Raw genomic sequence first — 22,822 nt, forward strand, 5'->3', positions numbered from 1 at the left:
AAGGATTGCTTGATTGCCTGCCGTTGGTAAAATGACCACATCTACAGTAGCTTGTAAATCTAACACTCTAGGCCTGTAGTAAAACATAATAAACACGTTGTTTTTTTCTGTTGATGGAAGTAGCTGAGAAGAGAGGCGTCTCACTTGGTTGGGAACTAGCAAAACAATTATGGCATCTCAGATGTGAGGCCTTTCTTCATCTACTGTGTGTTTGTCTTTAGGAACGTGACCAATTGGTGATGTGCAAAAAGAACAGAAGGAAACCTCTCAAACTGTCTAAAGTAAGTGTCTATCCGTGTTTAATATCCAATGGTGTAACTAAGCAACTACCTAACTACCTCTCTGTTGTTGACTGATCCTTTGGTACTGTTTTTAATTGAGTGTGTGTGTGTGTTTCTCTGTGCATGTTGTGTTTAATTGGGCTCAGGAGACAGTGATGACAGCATCCCTCACAGTTGGGAGCATCCAATGAGCACTCGTGCATCTCCTGCATGAACCAAAACCAACAGCTAGTGCAAACCTATTTATTTATTTCCATTGGTGATTTATTTTATGACATTGTAGAACCATAAATACATTTATCTTAAAGATTTGAAGCTCAATTTCCGTGCAACAGTTTGTCTATTCATTTGTGCTTTCTAGAGTTTAAATAAAGAGAGGACCAGGAGAAATCTTTCTAATTGGGGGAAATAAATCACTGCTGTGATTCGGTGTTTGGGCGAATACACCAGGGCACACTTTAGAGTCTATGATGTTGCTAGGAGGAGGAGTGTTTGGATGCATGTCAGATATGTTGTCCCACCTCTCCAGCTGGAACCAGTTTGTCACCTTGGCGAGGTGGATACAGGGTTGGGCACAGCCGCTGGCTCTTGGACTTGCAACTGGAAATGAGTTGGATTTTTGGGGAATTTAAAGCAGAAGCTGAACAAATGAGCCTGAAGACAAAAACCAGAAACTGTCCTTTTGTTTTTGCTGCAGAAGTAATTTGATGTAACCAGAAGCTTTGTCTTCTGCTTTTTCATTTTGTGTGGGAGTGGAAAGGAAAGTGCTTTTCCGGCGCTCCTAGAGGCCTCCAAAGCTTTGAATAGTCCCAAATATTATAGAAATATTTTGGGGAGAGTCTTCATAGTTGTGTGTAGGTGTTTTTGATCCAATAGCAACATGACGGAGTACCTCCACCTTATCCTCTACTTCTCGTCCTTCATTTGTCTCTGTGCCTTAGTCTGCCTCTACTTCTCTGGTTGCCAGGAGATGACTTATAAACATGATGGTAAGGACGCTGTGGGGTTTGGAAAAGTAGTGAGCAAGAAAGGAGAAAAACAAGTGTTGATTAGCTTTACTTTGCCTGCGATGAACAAGATAAAGACAGAACCTCATTTGAAAAGTGTTAGGAACATATTGGTGTTTAAACTTTTACTGTGTGGTGGATTAAAGAATTCTGTGAATTGAACATATTATTTTATTTTCCTGAAATTAGGTGTGATGTAATCCTGACAAATGTTTGATTGTTTGGCTTTCGTTCTATATTTATTAGGGTTTATTATTTGTTAACATTGGGCTTATCCTCCGTTGCCCTCTCTCCCTCTCTGCAGAGGCATGTTGTGGAGACGTATTTTGGATTTGATGAGGAGTCCGTAGACTCTGAGACCTCCTCTCTGACCTCCTACAACACAGACCTCACTGACCGCACACCTGCAACTCCAGAGGAAGATCTGGAAGAGGTAAGACAGACTGTGTCTACATTTAAATAAATAATAGAACATCATTTTTTTTGTGTGTGTAAGAGATGGGCTTACAAGTAACGTGTGTGTGTGTGTGTGTGTGTGTGTGTGTGTGTGTGTGTGTGTGTGTTGACCTGTGTAAAAAAGAATATCTCTAAAGCAGACTGAGTAGGATTTGTTAGTTGCGGTCTGCAAACGCTCAATGCTAATTTTGTCCCTCCCCCCTGGGCTCATTACGGGTTATGGTGCTCACCAGGGCGTGAAATTCAACCTCAGATTCACACTCGTTTTGGGATTTGCAATGCTGTGTTTTCCCTTTTCATAGTTTGCTCTTGTATCTGTGCCTACAAACTTGCACCTGATCACTATATTTGTATAGATGTTAACATCCAGAAATGCAGAGGGCAGGGTTAGGTGATGATTAATGATTCTTTGTGTATGAGTCTTTTTATTTTAGGAACATCCTACTCAGAATACTCATTTATCTTTGATATATGTATTTTTCTTTTAAATTAAGACTTTTTCCAGAGAAGAGTCGGAGCTTCGTTTCCGTCAGTTGACCAGAGAGTACCAGGCCCTCCAGCGGGCCTACGCCCTCCTCCAGGAGCAGACGGGGGGCTCTCTGGATGCTGAGCGGGAGGCCAGGGTTTGTATTATATACCATAATAACACACTTTGATATAAAAGGTGAATATATTGTAACTACCAGGTTGATTAAGTTATTGAAATGTCATTTAAAGGTCTTTTTCGTCCCTCCCACAGACACGTGAACAGCTCCAGACTGAGCTCAGCAGCTGCCAGGCCAAGATGCTGGACCTGGAGAAGGCCCTGGCCGAGCGGGGGCAGGTAACAAAGACGGGGGACGGTGACAAGGGCTCACTGTTCCTGCTCTCACTGGCCCTCCTGCATGTGTTTCTGGCTGCTCTGCTCCTGGGCTGGCGCTTTGTTGACCTGGTTTTCCACAGAATCCTGTGATGCCACTCCTGCATGCTCTTTCCCTTCCGGTTGGTTTTGTTTCTTTTTGGGATTTTCTGGGACTTTCTGGGATGTGGAGCCTGGAAAGAAGCTTGAATCACTTTGAATCCTGTTAGCTGGGAATAGATTAATATCATAGAGCAGTAATGTCTTAGCTTTTCTGAAAATGAAAATACTATTTACATTAGTAATGCACTGGTAATATTTTCTCCTTAATGCTATATACTGAAATGTATTTCCTATTTAGGTTTTTTAATAACTTGTTACTGCATTATAAAGCGTTATACGTGAAACTTTGAAGAGACCTGAACTTCTTTTTTTTAACAGACTTTGTAATGGTTTTGCTTTATCATTTTAATAATTAATAATATGTTAATAAAAATAACAATTGAATCCATTGATATAAATGTATTTATTAGATATATTCTGTGATACGAAGAAAGGAAAGTATTGTTTTAGTCAAACCTTGATGTTGCGTTACACTAAAAGAGTGATCCCAATCACATCCACACCGTAAGGCATATAGCTGATTATACAAAAACTGGTATCAGATCACTACTCTGCATCAGCAGACCCCCAAAGCCCTGGTATCAGTATCTTTTTACATCAATTTTATTATTATTAAAGGAACAAAAATCATCATGAAACTTGTATTAAGTAAGCCAAGCATTTGCATGTGTAGGACAAAAGCCTTGGCTATTTTGACAAACCCAATATATTCAAATGACTTCTGGCAACTTAATTTTAACCTATACTGAATATCATGAGGAACACTGAAATTATTATGAGGATTTCATATCACTGCTATTAATTTCTTCATTGGTTGTTAAGTTTTCCTGTTGCTCTGCATGTTTCTTGCATGTTGCCTGTTCCACTGTGGCTTGATCAGGCTGGTAATTTGATTTGCTGCTCTGCTGTTTTCCCCTTCTGTTCTTCCTGTTACGCAGCTCATTTTCCTGTTATCTCAGGATCAGTCTTTATTTCTCTGGAAAAATAAATTCATGCCACTTCCACTCCTGTCTGTTTGTTGTGTTTGCACGTGTCATTTGTCGTTTGCAATACATGGTCACCTTATGGGTTTTGGTTTGGCTGATTGTGTCCTGGGGGGATGCCTTCTTTCCTTTCCTCATCTTTCCTTGGTCAGTTCTTGCTGATGTTGTGTTTGGTTGTTATGGCAGGATTCAAAGTGGGTGGAGGAGAAGCAATACATGCTCAGGACAAACCAGGAACTTCACGAGAAGGTAATTTGATTTAGCCTGTACTTACATTAATCACTTAATTATGGCAACAAAGGAACTGTCGATTGGTATTGTTGAAAAATGTTTGGTGCCATTGGTGAAATGAAACCGTAGTATTGTATAATTCACGTGGCGATACCAAACAGCACTTTTAATTCTTGTTTTTGCTGTCAATAATTTGTTTTAAAAACAATGATATTGTAACTTTAGGACATTAATTTTTGATAATGATTTGTTAACCGTTCCAAACCCTTATAATTAAACTGCATGTGTGTGTCTGCAGATGTGTGCGTTGCAGCAGGCGGAGTCGCGGCTGCAGGCCGAGGTTCAGGACGCCCGGGATCAGAACGAGCTGCTGGAGTTCCGAGTGCTCGAACTGGAAGTAAGAGACTGTACCATCGTCAAACTGTCACCAGGAGGCGACAACAACAATCTCAGTTCCAGACGCAAAACCTACATACAGTGACTTAACAGACAGACACACAGACGCACTGATCGCCTATACACACTTGAGTCCTCCTCATTTGTGTTTTGCATTGTTTTGCATGGCAGCTGTGTTCACATACCCTCCATTAAACTGGAATATTTTTTTAAATGAAAGAATGTTGTGTAGATCAATTTTACATAAATTGAATAAAAATATATTTAAGTTCAATATTCAATCCCATCTTTGTTCATTTTGTCTCTCATTTTTGCATGTGTGTCACACCTTTGTGTACATTTCCCTATGTTCATGGATAAATACATTTTGGGGGGGGGTTTTCTCTGCTAGTTACCTTTTCTTAAAAATTAAGTGCTGGAAAAAAGTTGAATAACTGACCTGCATGTCGAAGGCCATGCAGAATGACTTTTTTTTTAACCCTGTTAATACTGCATTTGTCTGGGTAGTAGGTGTGTCCAAATGTAGGCTGAGTAGCATCTTTTTGAGTTTCCGCATGAGTTTTCAAACTCCCTTTTGGTTGGTGTCATTCAGTTTCCCATTTAAATCCATGGGTGTCCACCTCCCTCATTTTGGCAGATCCTGAACCATAATTTCAGTGTCATGTAAGTAAATCCCTCATTCACTCCCTTTTCACTCTCATTTACATTTATTCATCAAAGAAAGCCGACACATGTTATGATGATTTGTAGTAATGTTAGTTTGGCTGATGTCATGATGTTTGTTTGTGTGTACTTCCTGTAGGAGAGGGAGCGCAGATCTCCTGCCCTCAATTTCCACATGTCTGCGTTCCCAGAGAACAGCAGCAGCGCCCTGCAGTTCTACTGCCGCCAGCAGGGAGTCAAGGTGACAACACACTTGCACAAACACACTGTGTGTTATAATACTACCAAAACTAATCAGCATACGCAAAAAAAAAAAAAGTGAACGTCCCAAAATATTGTATGTCAACAGCAGTATATCCAAAATACATGCAGCATGCAAGCCAGTGTTCTTCTGGCTATTCCGACCACATGGTTGCAGGGGCTATATGATCAAGAGGGTCAAAGTTCAAGTGCAATATTATGATTGAGAAGTATGTCAGATTGTATGATACTGCAAGGCAATAATACAAACGTTGTCAGAGCACCTGTAGTACATACTAAAAGTATGTCATTTGACACACATCCACAGGCAATATTCATTTTTAAAGAATACTTCACCCTCAAAGTGATCATGTTCATATTAATTACTCTTCCTGTGTTACCTTGAATTTATTTTTTACTCACTTACCTCCACAATGGATGAAAAATCCTAGAAATGTTTACTTATCAAGCAGCAAAACTACTGTATATCATCAGTTTACAAACTCATGCAGTATATTTAGGTCTCATTTATGCATTTTATATATTTACACTCCTGCATTAACAGTCTCAAATGCGCAACATTTTTGACTATATCAAGAAATTAACTCTATTTTTGGATTCTACTTTCACTGTGGAGGCCTAAGAGAAAAACAATGTTTTTAAAAAGAATTCATACATATGCAAACTTAAATTTTGGAGAAGTATTTATTTTAAACTGCACAACGTAAATATGATTCAGTCTGATTTTGAACTCTCTGCAGGATGTAATCATTCCTGAGCTGATGAAGAAGCTGGATATCCTGGGGGATAACGGGGTGAGTTTACACGTTGTTAGATTTTGGATCTTTATAAAGATCTCTGGTAGTTTTATAATATCTGATAACTCCTGATGTGTTTTCCGTAGAATCTCAGAAATGAGGAGCAGGTGGCAGTAATCCAAGCAGGGACTGTGATATCACTGTGTGAAAAGGTGAGTAAAGGCCTGTCAGGCATTTTGTGTTTTTACTGACACACAGTGGACACACTTTGCCATAACATTGCATCTATTCCAACAAAAACGCCACTACATTTGAGCAATTTTTTTGAAGATAAATCTCAGAACAGCAAGAACCCTGTGTAATACAATTATGTTAGCTTCTGTGAATGGATTAACTTTGAAAGCACTTATCTTCCTCTTTCCTCTTATGTCCCCATCCTCCCCGTACAGTGGCTGAAGCAGATCGATAGCACAGAGGCCGCCCTAACACAGAAGATGATCGACCTAGAAAATGAAAAGGTGAAATATCTGTTTTCCGAGTACACATCCTTCTAATGTTTTGACTCTTTGTGTACGTTAAGGATGCAAATATACATGACCTTTCACTTTTGAATATGTCGGTTTTATTCATTATCACATTTCATTACAGGAGCTATTCAGCAAGCAGAAGGGATTCCTTGAGGAAGAGTTGGACTACAGGAAGCAGGCCTTGGATCAGGCTTACATGGTACGAATCCTCGAGCACTAGGACCCTGACCTTCATACAAAAGCTGCCCAAAGCATTTTAATAAGAAAAACACACTTCTCTGTCTTATTGTAAGAATGACTTGTGCACAACGTATAATGGTTCATGAGAAAGAGATTTAGGAATACAGGGGATACAACATTATCATTCCAGCATGACACATAAACACTTAAAACCCCATTACACATCATTAATTCAACATCCTCCATAAAGTTAACATTGTTGCATTGTGTCGGGATACTGCATCTTTAACCACTAAAGTCTACATTTAAAAAACAACAGCAACCTAAGCCACTTAATTGGTATTTGGCTTCTTGTTTATTGGCCCAATGCCCTTATAGCTTGTGAAAAGGTCAATCAGTAAAGTACTCTACTACAATAATAGAAGTTGTTGATGTGAAGATATAATGCTTTGTTAATATCCTGTTTATATCCTACAGTAAAATATTATCAAATTGTGAGTTGAAGAAGAAGCCTAGCCTGAATTGGTGAAATAAGATTTATATTTTTATGTTTCCATAAATTATCCTGAAACATTCTCCCTTTCACTGACTTATAACCGAAAACATAACCATCTTATTTGGTCAGTTTTGGAGTTGGTTTGTGTTTATTGTCCAACTTTATATTGTGTTGCTGGACGCTGGCAGTTTTTGTATTGTAACTTTGCAGGAACAGTCAGGCAACTGTAGGGAACTTAGTGTTGTCCATGTGGATGTCAAGCTAGAAAAACCCAATCTAAAGTGGAACAGTGTTCCTCACAACTGACATGGTCACAGTAGTGTGTGTGTGTGTGTGTGTGTGTGTGTGTGTGTGTGTGTGTGTGTGTGTGTGTGTGTGTGTGTGTGTGTGTGTGTGTGTGTGTGTGTGTCTGTGTGTGTCTGTGTGTGTCTGTGTGTGTGCATACGCATTTCTGTTTGTATGCGTGCCTCCATGTGTTTGCTTGTGCATGCCTGTGTGTGTTTTTGCATGTGCATGTAACTGTCCACGTGTGTGTGTGTGTGTTTTTGTACCTGTATGTGTGTATGTGGCTGGTTGTGCAGAGGATCGAGGAGCTGGAGGCCACGCTGTATAGCGCTCTGCAGCAGGAGCAGCCGTCATGCCAGGCGGTGGCAGAGTCGCTGACAGACAGGCAGAGGGAGGAGCTGAGGCTAGCCGTGGACAAGCTGCGGCGGCAGATTCTCCGGCAGAGCCGGCAGTTTGACAGTCAGATCTTACAGGAGCGCATGGAGCTCCTACAGCAGGCCCAGCAGGTAAGGCTGAAAACAAATTGAGTCAGGTTACCGCTGCCTCTCAATCTGACCCCTGGTACCTGTCCGACCCGTCTGACCCCACCAGACTTCTGGTGTTCTGAGAAAGATGCAGTATCCCTGTGTGTGCAACCTGTGACCCTAACTGTAAGTGCATGTAGAAGTGCAAGAGTAAATGATGAGACAGAATAACTGTGTGTGTATGAGTGTGTTTATGTCATTGCGATCTGAATTACCCCACCCTAACCCCACTTCTTCAGTATCCCTCCACTCCGCAGCCCTCCCATTAGTTTTTACACCCATGGCTTGTACATTTTATGTAACTCATTGATTGCATCAACAACCACTGCACCTTAAAATTCATCTGAATCATTTTACAGTAACTTCCTAACATTTTTTCTTACCTCTCACCACCAAACACTTGAACCCCATTTTTTTTTATCAACTACTGAAATATACTTAATCAGTTAATATACTGATGGAAAGTACTGATAGAGTTAGAAGTCCAGTGAAATGATTCCCTTTCCCTGCAGTTGGGCTTTAGTTCTCAGTCTCCTTGATGACACAATTAATTAGTTAATAGGACTTAAACAGCTTATTTCTATTAACTTAATTAATGATTCAGATGTGTTTGGTTTAATTTAGCATCAGCTCCACCAGAGATTTATTGGAAGGATGACATTAAACTAAACTGCAGGTGTTTTTGTTTTGTAATTCAATAGCTATCATTGTTTGTCTGCAAATATCCACATTTTTTACACCCTGAAAAATGCTATAGCTGGATAAAATATTCAACACTTAAATGTATGTAAAGCCTGGGAATATGCTCTGGATTTAGGTCTAAACGATGGAGTCACTGTTCACTGTTTAATCTGCCCTTTGGTTGCCATGGCAGCTCATTCTTACCCGAAACAGCTACCATGGAGACAGAAGGCATGATGGGAAAAAGGAATAGCTGGATCCTGGTCAACTGTTTAACAACTGTTTCCTTTTACACAATAGTGACTGTATTAGATCCGGTGACTTAGCCACGTCTGTCCTTTCCTTGCAGAGAATTAGAGACCTGGAGGACAGGCTTGAATTGCAAAAGAGACAAATAAAGGACATAGAGGAAAAGGTAAATACTCACTTTTTATTTGTGTTTTTAACTTTATCATGACTAGAAAAAACGTCAGCAAGAGAGATTGTGAAGTTGTTTACATATACTGTACTGATGATGTGTGTTATTTTATTAACTTCTGGACACTCTTTTTCTTCTCACCCTCTTGATTATACCCCTTGTTTTTCTTTAGTTTTTGTTCCTCTTTTTTGTTTTTCTCTTTAGCATTTATTCTTTGGCCTTAATGAAAGTGACCGTGGACACACATCAGGTACAGTAGCAGCTTTATTTGCATAACATAACAGTATTTCACACAGTTACAGTGAAAAAATACAAATAATGAGGATATAATAAAAAACTTTTCCTTCTCTTAGGTGTTGAGTTGCTGTGGAAGCAAGCGAGAATAAAACAAAACCTAATTGTTTTTTATGCATTTGTAGACAGCTCATGAAAACCCCATGGCCTTTTGATAAATGTGCACTTTTGACCCTTACATGGAATGCAAACATATTTGAAACTATAATAAGTAACCAGATATACTTAAGGTTTGAAGTGAGATGTATTTATATATAACATTTACTATAATGGTTCTTGGACCTGGAATATAAAAACTCCTCTGTGAGAAGCAAACATGGAAATGAGAGAAAACTCTGAATCAGAGGATTTATTAAAGGGAGAAAAGAAACAGCCGTGTTGGGAAGAATGCCCAGTTGGTTAGAAAGAAAGGAAAGATGGAGGGAGGACAAGAAGAGTGAAAGAGCAGAGTGAAGGGGGAGGGGGGCATGCTGGGTGCGAACTGGATTTGGAGGATTCTGGCAAAGTCCAACATGTAGGATGTTTCTAAGGAAACAACAGCGCAACCAGGAGTAAACACTAGAGGCTGAAGCTACGGGAAGATCGTCGCTGCATTAAGAAGATGAAACTGCAATCAGTGGAGTGCAAAAAACAGGTTATTAATTATAATTATATTACCTTTGATAATCCAATTCTTTGTACATCTAATAATCCAAAAGCTAATATTTAACATTGTGTGAGTCTTACTATTTTACATTTCTACAATATAGAAGCAAGTTCATGATTTTTCTCTTGTGTCAAAAATGTGAAGTGGTTTTTCATTGACTTGCAGTCTTGCCTGTTTTGTTATACATTGGCTACACTTACACATGCTAGCTTACTCATTAGGTTACAACAGTCAGCTAAATTCCAAAAATGTGGTCAAAAGGACCTTTCCCAAGACATCAAAAATCATGAAGTGACAGAGTTCCTAAACACAGCCCAGGAGGTGTAATGGAGGTGTGTCGAAAAAAAATGTCAAGATTCCCTCAACTTTAAAAACATTCCACATTCACGGGTTGATACAAACTCAAAATCATTTTGACATTACTCAATGTTAAGATTATAACCATTTATTTTTACAATGTATACAATCCAAAACACATTGAAGAAGACAGGCACACCATGTAATGCAATGCACAAATGCAATAAAAAAGGAAAAAGGTCATTCTCTCAGGCTCTTGTCCTGACAATTTCCCACTTTTCCTAATTTTAAAACAGATTTAAAATGGCAACTAGACTGTGAACAAAATCTGCTTTTATATGAACACAATTGTATTAAATATGTAAAGATAAAATTAGGCTCATATAGTGAGTCATTCATAATTGCACACCACCACAGAGCCCAACAATTGACAATCCCAAAGAAGTCCGTCTGTATTGTAAAAGAGTTTATTCCATGGTAGAAAATAATGTGATTATCACACCAACCAAAAGCTGTTTCAATTCATATGGGGGCATGTGAGTAAACGACTACTCTTTGAGTTCTGGGGGATTGGAGAATTAGTGAGAGGTGATCTGAAGAGAAGGAGGAGACCGCAGGATTAGGAGGCAGAGTAACCTGAGAAATATCTGCAGTCTACAACTTGCTACCAAGCTGTTGAAATGGTGAATAATAGATGACTTTATGTTGTGCTTATGTATATTTTCCTATGTCTGCTTTTATCTTTGCCAACGGCTGTGTGTTTTTGAACAGGCTAGCGAGGGTGTGTAACACGTCTCCTTTTAAGGAAGTGTCAGTTTCACTTTTAAAGTCAAGCTCACACCTTCAGCTCCTTCTGCAGGTGAAACTCACGGCGGGCTAACCAGTGGAGGATCACATGACCTCATCGGACACAACGGGTACCGGAAGTAGTGCTGTTACCAGGGCAAAATACTCTACTCTATGAGCAGGAGCAGCGTGACGGTTCGACCCTCCAGTTTACTCCAGTTTGACAGCTACCTGAGGAACAGGTGAGAGACTGGGGGAGAGCGGATCCAGTGACAGACACACACACACACACACACACACACACACACACACACACACACACACACACACACACACACACACACACACACACACACACACACACACACACACACACACACACACACACACACCTGCCACTATACTCACTTTCGTCCAAGGGGATCTCACATATCAAACACACCTGACAGTACTGCACATTTGCATGCGAGCACTGCTAACATCTCCTCTGGAATAATTTGCTGATCGCTCTTTTCTTTGAAGGTTTGTTGAAAGTTAGATCAAAGTTATTTACCCTTCCAGTTTTTATTTCAACGTGTACCTTTGTGTAAGTTGATCAGATGTAATGTGAGCCTGTCAGTGTTTTGGTGTTGGGATCAGGGAGATAGAGAGGTCAGAGAGGAGCCTGCTGCTACAGCTCTATTAGCTAAACTCTGCCTCTCATCCCCCCAGCATGCAACACTCTTACAGGCTGGACCAGAGGCTACACATGCTCAGGGAGGAGGTCAGGACGATGGTGAGTGCATGAAAATAACAATTTCTGTTTCTTATTTACATTATTTTATTCCAATCTTTGAGATTCCAGGCAATTTGAACGATACCTTTTCATTGTGTATTTGCTTTTAAGTAAATTACACTGTTGGTTTTATAGATCGATAACTTATCTCAAGTTTGTTCAATCATGTTCTCCCTTTGCTCGTCTTAATGTCTTCCTCTGGCCCAGACCCGGGACAAGGAGCGGGGGGAGCAGGTTTGGAGGGACAGACTGCAGCGCGGTCAGCGGCAGCTGAAGGCCAAAGAGGAGGAGATGAGTCGCCAGTCCCAATACTTTGAAACTTTAAAACCCAGCTCCAGCACAAGATCAGCTTGGCGCGGGACAGAGAACAGTGCCTGCAAAACCGGATCTACACCTTAGAGAAGCAGCTCCTGGACATGACTGTGAGTGCAGCCACTGGTATGACAAAAATCAGTGCAGTCAGAATCACCGCTGGGACTGTAACACACTGGGAAGAACAGGAGAGGCTTCCTCCAATGAGAGGAGAGGGAGAAGGAGAGGAAGAGGGAAAGGAGGAGAGGAGGAGGCAATGGCAGTCAAGTGTGGGAAATGAAAGCAAAGGCGAGAACAAAATACAAGGTGGACCAGTCAAAGACGCAACGCAGACTCCAAATGAAGCCAGGCTGCAAGGATTTGTCCTGAGCCTGCAGGAGGACCTCAGGGTGCTGCTGGAGAGAGAGGAGGATGGGATGTCAGAGCGGAGGAGACTAATGGAGCAGCTTCAGGAGGCCCAGGAGAACAGCCACTTCCTGGGATGCAAGTTGGAGGATATGAAGGCAGAGGTGCAACAGCTGAAGCTTTCTGAAAGCTCCCTGATGGAGGAGGCTGGAGAGCTGAAAGAGAAGAACCATAGACTCAAGCAGAGTATTACGGATGCAGCTAAACACACAGCCACATGTCCGAGTCCTGGGACCAACACTGTCTCTCACACTGCCACGGGAGAGGTGAGGAATACAATATTCTATTAAAATTAGATCAACACTGTCCGAACAGACAAACAACACAACACAGCCACCTCCAAAAAGGTCAAACATTTAAAGTTTGAATTCATTCAGTGTGATTAGACTTTGAAGTTGTTTTTTAAACTTTAATAAGAAACCATTGAGTTTGTGCATACAACAAACTATTGTATACTATTATATAAACAGAAAGATAGAAATAACTGAAGATTGAAAAACAAGTAAACAGAAACAAAACAGCCATGATTACAAGTACCTGTTATCATATCCAAATCCAGTTTTCTTGATTCAAATTCACAGATATTTACAAAAAAACCCTGAACTGCTTCAATTTCAGTTCTATTATGTTTTTAGATGCCATGAATTTGTAAGATACATTTATGGTTTCTTGAGAATAAATGCTTTAGACAAGAAGAAGAGTTCCTGAGAGATAAAAGAGGACTATTAGTTGATTCAAAAAATGAAAATTGTTAATTTATACCAGTTTTTCACATTAGACGGATGATAAACAGTTAGTAAACATATTTAAAAGGTCAATAAATATTCAATCCGGTTTTTATATCGGCGTAATACTATTCATTCCTTCTTGTTATTCCAAAAGAAGGTATTACAGCATGAAAAGGCTGAACTCTCCCGAAAAGGAAAAGCTCTATAGCGAGGGATTTAGGGTGTTACATAACCCCCTTCTCTATTGTCAATGCTTCAAGGTGTATCTAAATATCAATATTTCACTATAGCTGCCTGAGACATGAATTTGGCTTACGTTATTTGATTCAGTGTTTTGTCATTTCCATTTTCAAAGGATTCATACATGTTGTCCCACAACTGTTATCTCTGTGTAGGTACATCTAACGTCAGATGAGGGAACAGGCCAGCCTTATTCATCTGTAGTTCCACCTGTTCACCCCCTGGTGGCAGCAGAGAGCCTACAGGACAACACAGAGGATCGCTCCTCATCTGCCAAATCAGAAAATTCATCTAAAACCCTTAAAAACAACTCCAGTCCCCAGACACTCTCCTTAACTAAAGAGAAACTAGATGAGAATAAACGGGAGACCTGGTGCTCCAAAGGGATCCTAAATCTGGAGGTAAGCCCCAGCGAGGAATCTGATGCCCTGATGGAAGCCTACAGGAGCCTGGGTTTAGGGGATGATCTCAAAGCACTTCAAGCTCAACGTGACCGCCTGGAGGTCGCCCTGGAGCACACACAGGAGCAGCTGCGGATGATGGCTCAGGAGAATACTCAACTGAAATTACAGCTCAAGAAAGACTCTGTGAAACAAGAAGCAGATGCGCAGCAGGGGTCTTCAAACGAAGAGGTAATGTATGTCACAGGGGTTTCAGTATTCCCAAGTTTTCCATCACAAGCTTTTTCAGTATATCATATATTCTACTCTTTGTTTACTCAGGTTAGCACACTACCAACCAGTGATAGAGGTGAGGATGATCTCGTCCTGGCACTGAATCAGGAGAACCGGGCCTTGGCAGAACGGATTCAGGAGCTTCTGGCTCACATTGAGCTCAGAGAAGAGGAGATGAAGAGGGAGCGAACACATCTGAGGGAGCATATCTCCAAGCTCGAGGCAGACAGAGTCAGGCTGAAGCAGGAGAGCCAGGAACAAGAGTGTTTGATTACAGAACTCACCAAGAAGACTGAGGATGATCTGAATAGCATCATGGAGCTGCAGCAAAGGTTAGTGGAGAGTGAACAGCGTACAGAGGAATCACAGATTAGCATAAAACTGCAAAGTGAATTTACAGCTGCAACAGCAGGAAGTTTACAACAGAAGGACCTCGAAGAATGTGTTGACAGTTTTGTGGAAAATATGCTAAAAGGGGATGAACCACAGTGTGTGTCCAGTGAACAAGCAGAAGATTTGACTTCAGTCACAGCAGCCAGTTCTCTGCATGATAATCATGATCATCTGCTGAGCAGCCTGCATGTTAGTGCACTGATTGATAAGGTGTCCCAGCTGACCAAGACTGTCCAGAGGCTCAAAACAGAAGGAGAGGAACTGTCAGGCAACCTTAATACTCTCAGGGAGCAGCAGAGAGAAGTAAGTCTGTCCATCCAAACGCAGACAGAAGTGAAACAGCAGTTAACTCGGACAGTTTGGGGACTGAAGGAGGAGAAAGACGGCATCTGTAAATCTGTGGCTGGTCTGAAACAAGAGAGAGACCAGCTCACGAGGACAGTCTGTGGACTGAAGGATGAGAGAGAGCAGCTTATAAAGTCCATGAGTGGCCTGAAAGAGGAGAAAGATTCTTTATCTGGCCTCGAAATAGAAAAAGAGAAACTGTTGGAATCTCTCTCATGTGGAAAAGAAGAAAGAGATCAAATCATGCAGTCACTACAAAGTCTACAGACAGAGAGGAACCAGTTGAGCCAGACCGTGCTTTATTTAAAAGTAGAGAGAGATGAACTAACAGATGCTCTTAAGTGTCTGAAGAAACAGAAAGACGAGGAGCGATCATCGTCCACTTCACAAGAAGAGCGTGAAGGGTTAATAAAATTAGCCAGCACATTGAGAGAAGATAAAGAAAGAATTGAACATTCAATCAGTTGTTTGAAACAGGAAGAAGAGCAGATAAAGCTTTTAATTCAGGGCCTAAGAGAGGAAACCAACAGCCTCAAAGCTGCTCTGCCAAGCCAAACACAAACAGAGGGGAAAAATCAGAAGCAGTACCTGCTGACAACAAACAGCTCTGCAGTGAAGACGACTGAGACTGCTGCTGAAACAGGAGAAAGATGTCAGACTCAGGACTACGGAGGAAACACTGAACAGGTATTAAGAGTGGTGGGGTTCCTACCGTTGTACATTATATTAGTGTTAATAGAAATATCCTCAAGTATTATATCTGCTTGTGGATCGATATATTGGATTACTCATGTAACATTTTTTGGAAAACAGGAGCAAAGTGATCTGAGGAGGGAGATCGAAGCTTTGGGAGCAGAACTAAAAACATATCATGAGGAACTAGACCAGAGCCGTGTAGATGTGAGTTTACAGATTAACATTAATACTGTATATGTCAACATTTTTTAGTTGAAAGATAATATTCATAGTTAAACTTTCATTGATGAAAAAATATATATTTTTGGATAAAACAAACTTCAGGTTTGACTAAATTTAGGTGAGAACTCAGTTGAACTTCAGTTGTATTGTTTTGTCAAACCCAAACTTCCAAATGTTTCTCATATTGTTCAGTTTTGACTTTGTGCATGGTGTATCATTGGACATTTCTCTCACTGTGTATATGTTTATGTCATGTTCAGGCCAAGAGGCTGCAGAGGGAGTTGTGTCAATCAGAATCCAGAAGAAAGGAGGCGGAGAGAAAGGCAGCTGACAAGGTTGTGGGGATGACAGCTGTAGCCAATCAGATGGAAGAAACCAGAAAGGAGACTGAAAGCCTCACAACACAGGTATTTCACCAAGTATTAATTAGAAAAATACTGAATGAACAATGAGGAAAATCTCAACATAAGCTCTTAATATGCCTCATCTTTTACACTCCCTGATGTTTTTGATGCTTTGTTTCACTAATTTACATCCCATGTGTACAGTCAAACAACAAAAATAATGTTTATTTACTACTGTATCTTTGTCCGTCTCTTATTTAATCGCTGTTTGTGTGTCTGAGGTGAAGCAGCTGCAGAGCAAACTGAGCAGCCTGCTCAGGGAGAGGACTGAAGCTCTGTCACTAAAGACACAGATAGAGGAGCGACACAACATCCTCACAGCTCAGCTCAGAGCTAAGGTAAACAGAGTGTCTGTCTTTTTTATTGCTGCAGCACACTCCTTTTGAAGTACTTACAAATACAGAACAGAGTTGCTTACAATAACTCCCCAGATATTTTAAATGCAGATTTCTGCCCTTTTAAAGGGAATTAAGAGTCTCTCCATTTAAACGCAACAGTAAGAATAATACATTGTTTACATCAGTGTTTCCTGTTGCATCTCTAAGGGCCTATACATGGAACTGTACATTTTATCTCAACTATTTTATTCTTGATCTGCAAAGAAAAAAGTCAAACTCAAAGAACTTAAATTAGAAATTAAATAAGTTCTCACCTCAGATCTGTTCCTGTGTGTGTCTGTGTGTGTTTGTGTGTGTAAAACCTCACAGACAGTGGCTCTAGAGGAGCTAAACTCTGAGTATATCGCTCTCAAGCGAGGGCAGGGCAGCAAGGAAGATCTGAGCACTGCTCTGGTCTCACTCAGGACCCTGCTACAACGACATCAGAGCTAAAGCAAGTAACCAGTCAGCTCTTATCTCATTAAAGTCAAAGCAATTTGTTGTTTGTCATGTGTTGATACATTTCTGTCCCGGTATTAATAACAGTGTACATTTCATGTGTCTGTTTTTGTACTGTAGTATGATGAACTTCTGAAAAAGAGGAGCCATACGGATTTGGAAATAGCTCCTTTAAGGGTGAGGAATATAGCTTTTCATTCCTTTTGTTTTGTTATAACATTTCTGTTAGATTGATCCTAAGTAGCTACTCTTCCTTTGCTCCACAAAATGTATATGGGAAACCACATAACATAATAACAAACAGGATAGTTCCAAAAATGTTTAGTAAAACACCTAACTGCACAACAGCTCTTAAAGATCTTGAGTGATTAATAATTATCTCATCTCTTGTAATAACAAATGAAGATACTGTAGATAGCTATTTTCATCAATCACTGATCAATACCACATCTTTTGTGAAAAACAAAACTGAACCAGGTTTGTATGGAGGCAATAAACGATGACCTTAAGATGACAGCCTTGTTAATGGTGAATGATGTCCCTCTGAAAAGAATGATTTCTATAAATTATCTCTTGAGATTTAGTAAAAGGATACTTCTTGGTAGTTGAGACTGACAGATGTTTCGTCCAATAACAGGCCAAGCTGTCCTGTCTGGTGGTGAAGTGTCAGGAGAGGAACGGCCTGTTGATTCAGATGATGAAGGACATGTCCCGAAGAGGCTGTGCAGACTCCACTCTCACACTGCAGGTGGAGCATCTGCTCAGTGACGCTGCTTTGCTCGACTACACTGCAGCATTCACACCAGGGAGCAACGTAAAGACACGTGATTACAGCGCTGGGTTTACACCAGGATTTATTTCTAAATTCCAAGACTGCACCAGTGGATTCACGGAAGATCAGACCTGCTCTCCTATATCCCCACTTCTAAATCAGCTTTCCCAAAAGGAACACACACCTGAATCTGGAGGGAAATGTAGAGAACTAAAAAGTGAAAAACACTCATCTTTAGTCACAGCTGAATCTGACTGCACTGGTGAAGTCACTCCTGTACTGACAGCAACACTGAAGAAACATGCCAACTCACCCATGCCAACCTTCCCAGTGCAAGAGCATGCCCGCCTCCAAGCGACTCCATCACCTGTTGTTTCAGAACTGAAAGAGAGCTTCATATCCAATCCAGCACAGGTAAGATATTACAAATAATCTATTTCTTTTAAATGTATGTATATAAAAAGCTTTTTTTCTGAAATGACTCGGGCTTAATGGTGTTGTAAGTGTTGTATTTTACCAGGGAATACACTTTTACTGCATTCTTTGTGAAACCATTCTCATAAATAAACAGATAAGCCAGCAGTTCCCAACGTATAAAGTCTTCTTTATGTGCAGCCATGCCTGAATTATTGCAACCATTACAGAAACACATATTGTTTAGTGGTTTGTTGTTTCTGCTGTCACAATGGCATATTGTTAAAAAAATCAATACAAGCACTTGCAACATCTTTGATACTTTCAGGATAAAAGAAACCCTTCAAGCAAAGATAATATTTGCAACTGTGTTTATGGGAAATGCTCTTTTACACTTTCAGATAGGTATACAATTTTAAAGTGCATTTTTAAAGGGTGATCAGAGGCCCATAAACATTGAGATATACCTGGTTGTAACCATTTCCCTTGGTTATGAGCAAACATGGTTTAATGCACATTTTCACAAAGCTGCTACAACTCAGCAACAGCATACAGTAAATGTCTTTACAAAATATCCAAGTTAAGTCACATTAACATATTACTGTTGTTTGTACAATCGTGTGTACTTTAAAGAGTAAATTAAATTGGGTAAAAGACTACTATAATGCCTTTTCTTAATTCCACCACAGTTTTCTCCCTCTGCAAGTCTTCCAGAGAAATTTCATCTCCAAAACATGACAGGAAAGTCCTCTCCAGATCCCATCCCTTCGGCCAGATGTTCTCTGAGTCCCACTCCTCTCCCGTCCAGGGAACGTGTCAGTCTGAGCAGGAGGCTGAGTAGTCCTGAGAAGATCATCAACCTACATGAGCAGCTGCAGAGGACGCTCATGAGCAGCTTTAAGGTACAAAGAAGCTTTTTCAGCATTAGACAGATGTGGGAGTGTTGCTGTTGTTGATTGTATGATCAGGGTTATATTGTGCATCTTTAGACATTGTACAAAGATAGACTGCAGTGCTTGTTTTTAAATTCTCATACTAAGTTTATTTTAGTTTATTACACTAAAATACCCAAACAAATTTGTTGAATGTGAAATCCTACTTGGCCTGTAACCCAATCTGAAATGTTGGATATAACATATATAAAATGTTTTTCTCCCCATTTCAAGGATCCAGAGGGCAGAGGAAGAGGACATCAGCCCAGGAAATGTCTCTCATTTTCTGCTTCTGCAGACCTCAGACCAGTCGCTCTCACAAAGAAGCAGAGCCTCAGTTTAAATGAACAAGACACCAACTCTCTCCCTGTCACTGCTGCTGCTGTGAGCCAAGCTAAGCACACTCCAGCTTTGATGTCCACAAATAAGTCTAACACACTGTTTAATGCAGTCACCTCAAGATCTGCTCATGTTACCTTCAGTCCGAACTTGTTTACATACCATCACTTTAAAGCAGAAACATCCAAAACCACAACATGTGCGATTTCTAGCTGTCCTCTTGACACTGTGGCAGTTTGCAAAGCCAAACCCATCTCAAGCATTGGCACTAATGTAACGACATCCACGAAGAAAATCACTGCCGTCCTCGATGAATCTGATGCAAAGCAAACAGCTCCTACTCCTTTCACTCTGAAGACCTGTACCATTGACTCTGATGTCTTAATATGTTCTGAGACTAGTCCGAAAACCACCGCCTCAGACACAACTGCCCAGAGGGGACCAACTGCTCTGGAGGATAACCATTTCAACACGCCTTGTGAAACGGATGGTGCTCCCCCTGCATATCATGGACCTTTATTTGCTGCACCCTGCACTCCACCTGCTCATTGCTCGCCTGAGAGATCCAAGACTGCCAGGAAGTCCACCGCTGCTTTACAAAAGATCAAGACAGCAAGATCTAATCCAGGTAAGGCTTTATTTGAGATAAATTACATCAAGGAAAAACAGCATGACTTCAAAGTCCTGGTGGAATAACATCTTGTTAATGGTCGAACTACCTTTATTGATTTGAAAATAAAGAAGCATTTGCTGAAAGGTTGCATAAACACGTGTTGTTACTTTGGTGCATAATATTGCAGTTTAAGATTGTAGAATAAATTAATTTTTGCTTTTATAGTGTCGCAGTGGGATTATACTGAGCCTAGATATGGACCATTTTCTTTGTTTCTGTCTCTTTTATTGGAAATAATATATGAAATCCCACCACACATTCTTGCAGTTTATTGCACACACAGGGGAAGTTAGCATGCAGGGCTTTCCGCCAGATATGGTACATTTTAACAAAACCATGAGATGTAAAATCAGCTTGCCATTTAACGAAGAGAAAATGGAAAATGGCCCAGTGATTACAGCATTACAAGCATCTACTGTAGATGTAGGTACATTCTGAATGTGTTTTACCTTCCTTTGTCTGATACTCTGCAGAAGCTCCAGCCGAGGTTCGTTCTGTTGCGGTCATCAGAACAGTCGGACAAAGCAGCCTCCTGATTGGCTGGGAGAGGCCCCCCCTGGACGAGCTGGGCTGCAGTAATGGCACATTTGTGTATGGGTACAGGGTAGGCACAACAAAGAACATGGACTTTACATGAACTTCACTATGTGTTTGTTCTTGTATTTACTCTTTCCTGTCACCTCTCAGGTGTTTTTGGATGGAGATTTCCACAAATCGGTCATGAGCTCAGCATGCACCAAGGTTTCTGTCTCCTAAAAGCACTTATCACTCAAAAAATTAAAACTAATCACACTAATATATTTCATACTTTGTTTCCTTTTCTAGTGTATTCTAGAGAACGTCAACTTGAGTGTCCCAGTGAATATAAGTGTCCAAACACTTGGCTCTAATGCTCTCACTTCAGACTTTGTCCACACCATGTACAGCGAGTCAGTCAGAACAGACTCACTGCAAACGTAAGGATGGCAAAAGTCAACCAGTGAGTAGATATTATTAGACACCCTTGTTTCCTCCAGGCTTATTGTTACTGCATCACATTCATTTATTTTTTATTTATATTTGTCAGTGTCACTGTAGGATGATTCCATCTTCTGAATGAACTTTAACTGCCGTTGGCCGAAGTTTGACAGGTGAACTGTGTGCTTCTAAATGATTTCATTTTGTCATGTTTGTTTTGTTTATTTAAGTTATGTGTTTAAAACAAATAACAGATTTATACGACATTACATTTAAATTGAATCAAATGTAGCTAATATTTAAATAGACCTTGAAGATACTTTTCATTCTGGCACCGTCTATTCTACTCTGTGTGACGATCTATTTTCCCTCCGTCCTGTGTGTCTGCCCTTCAGTGCACAGCCATCTATAGCTGCAGCCCTCTCTGGGACCGTCCTGACCTCCACCTCAGCAGACAGCCAGGGAGACTCCGTCACGCTGCTGGGACTCCGGCTCAGGTCAACCAATCAGAAATATCTCGCGTTGTCTCACTTTACCAGCCTATGAACAAGCAGTGACCTGTGGCTGTCCGCTAAAGTCTTAAAATGATTACCTAAAGATGTCATACAAAACAAAACTCTTGCTTCTGCGCAGAGAGTCTGCATGTAAAAGCAGGGGAATAACTGCTGATTCTCGTTGGAAGAAGTTCCTGTTTCAGAGACTAACCGGCCGGATTGAATGTATAGGAAGAGACTGCCAGGCTGATAAAAAGTGATACTTCACTGCAAACTATATGAAGCTAAGATCAATGACTTTCCAAATGCTGCCTGTGACACGACATACACCAACAATGTTAAGACTCAAAAATGTTGGAAGGACATCTCCCGCACATTCTAACACTGTGTGAAACACAGAGTGTCATCTTTGCTGAGCGGACGTCCCCTCTGCTGCCGCTCTGGACACTGTGACATGAACCACTGGCTAAAGGGACACGTACTGTATCAAAAGCCTTTTTAAAATCAACCTATACTGTATGATGTACAGACGCAACATTGTACCCGCAGGTCATCTTACTTGATTTTTACACATGAAGCCAAATATGAGAAAAAAATTATTCACTCCAAAGACTTATCTGTCTCCTTCTGCTCACAGGTCTACAGGATTACTTCAAACTCAGAAGCTATTTAAGTTGAAATTTGCACACAGTTATTATTGATATTTAGAAGAAGAAATAAAAAAAGAGATTATCACATATTTTTTTGTAGAAAATATTATAAAAAATATGCCACAAACTGTAAGTGTTTTTGTACGAGTGACACTTCTTTTTAAAATCTAATAGATGTCATGTTTGCACGCTCATATTGTTTTATACACACACACATGATGTTCTTTTATGAATTTCTTTTACTACCTACTGTATGTACGGGTGTGAATTGATCATGGTGCAGCAAAGGTATTTTTATATCAGTGCTAGAAAATATTGATTCCTGTACAGAGATTAAATGTTTATATGATATTAACTGTCATTCCAGTGTCTGTGCTTGTATGTGAACAACTGAAAGAGGCAACATGACAAAAATCGTCTTGGTTAACAACTTATAATACATAGGTTATAA

General features: G+C 40.4%; 2 protein-coding genes across 2 annotated transcripts in view; both read left to right on the forward strand.

The window, feature by feature from the left end:
• jakmip1 (janus kinase and microtubule interacting protein 1) overlaps nucleotides 1-9,311 on the forward strand; it is a 22,483-nt gene extending 13,172 nt beyond the window's left edge. The window contains 15 exon segments of the mRNA XM_063876190.1: nucleotides 222-281; nucleotides 1,593-1,721; nucleotides 2,239-2,367; nucleotides 2,484-2,567; nucleotides 3,875-3,937; nucleotides 4,218-4,316; nucleotides 5,118-5,219; nucleotides 5,980-6,033; nucleotides 6,123-6,188; nucleotides 6,426-6,494; nucleotides 6,625-6,702; nucleotides 7,761-7,970; nucleotides 9,019-9,084; nucleotides 9,260-9,271; nucleotides 9,273-9,311. Coding sequence (XP_063732260.1) covers nucleotides 222-281; nucleotides 1,593-1,721; nucleotides 2,239-2,367; nucleotides 2,484-2,567; nucleotides 3,875-3,937; nucleotides 4,218-4,316; nucleotides 5,118-5,219; nucleotides 5,980-6,033; nucleotides 6,123-6,188; nucleotides 6,426-6,494; nucleotides 6,625-6,702; nucleotides 7,761-7,970; nucleotides 9,019-9,084; nucleotides 9,260-9,271; nucleotides 9,273-9,311 — 1,260 coding nt within the window.
• A 551-nt stretch (nucleotides 9,312-9,862) lies between these two features.
• Nucleotides 9,863-22,732, forward strand: LOC134859610 (myosin-7B-like). Its single transcript, XM_063876185.1, is given in 21 exon segments — nucleotides 9,863-10,015; nucleotides 11,184-11,352; nucleotides 11,822-11,885; nucleotides 12,093-12,198; nucleotides 12,201-12,868; nucleotides 13,726-14,202; nucleotides 14,293-15,669; nucleotides 15,796-15,882; nucleotides 16,161-16,307; nucleotides 16,526-16,642; nucleotides 17,012-17,113; nucleotides 17,115-17,135; nucleotides 17,261-17,317; nucleotides 17,778-18,326; nucleotides 19,016-19,228; nucleotides 19,493-20,225; nucleotides 20,744-20,874; nucleotides 20,958-21,011; nucleotides 21,096-21,226; nucleotides 21,337-21,400; nucleotides 21,623-22,732. Coding segments are annotated over 19 exon segments (5,118 nt in total). The 5' UTR covers nucleotides 9,863-10,015; nucleotides 11,184-11,284; the 3' UTR covers nucleotides 21,353-21,400; nucleotides 21,623-22,732.
• Nucleotides 22,733-22,822: the final 90 nt, after the last annotated feature.

Source organism: Eleginops maclovinus, chromosome 23, assembly GCF_036324505.1.
Source record: "Eleginops maclovinus isolate JMC-PN-2008 ecotype Puerto Natales chromosome 23, JC_Emac_rtc_rv5, whole genome shotgun sequence".
Classification (NCBI taxonomy): domain Eukaryota; kingdom Metazoa; phylum Chordata; class Actinopteri; order Perciformes; family Eleginopidae; genus Eleginops; species Eleginops maclovinus.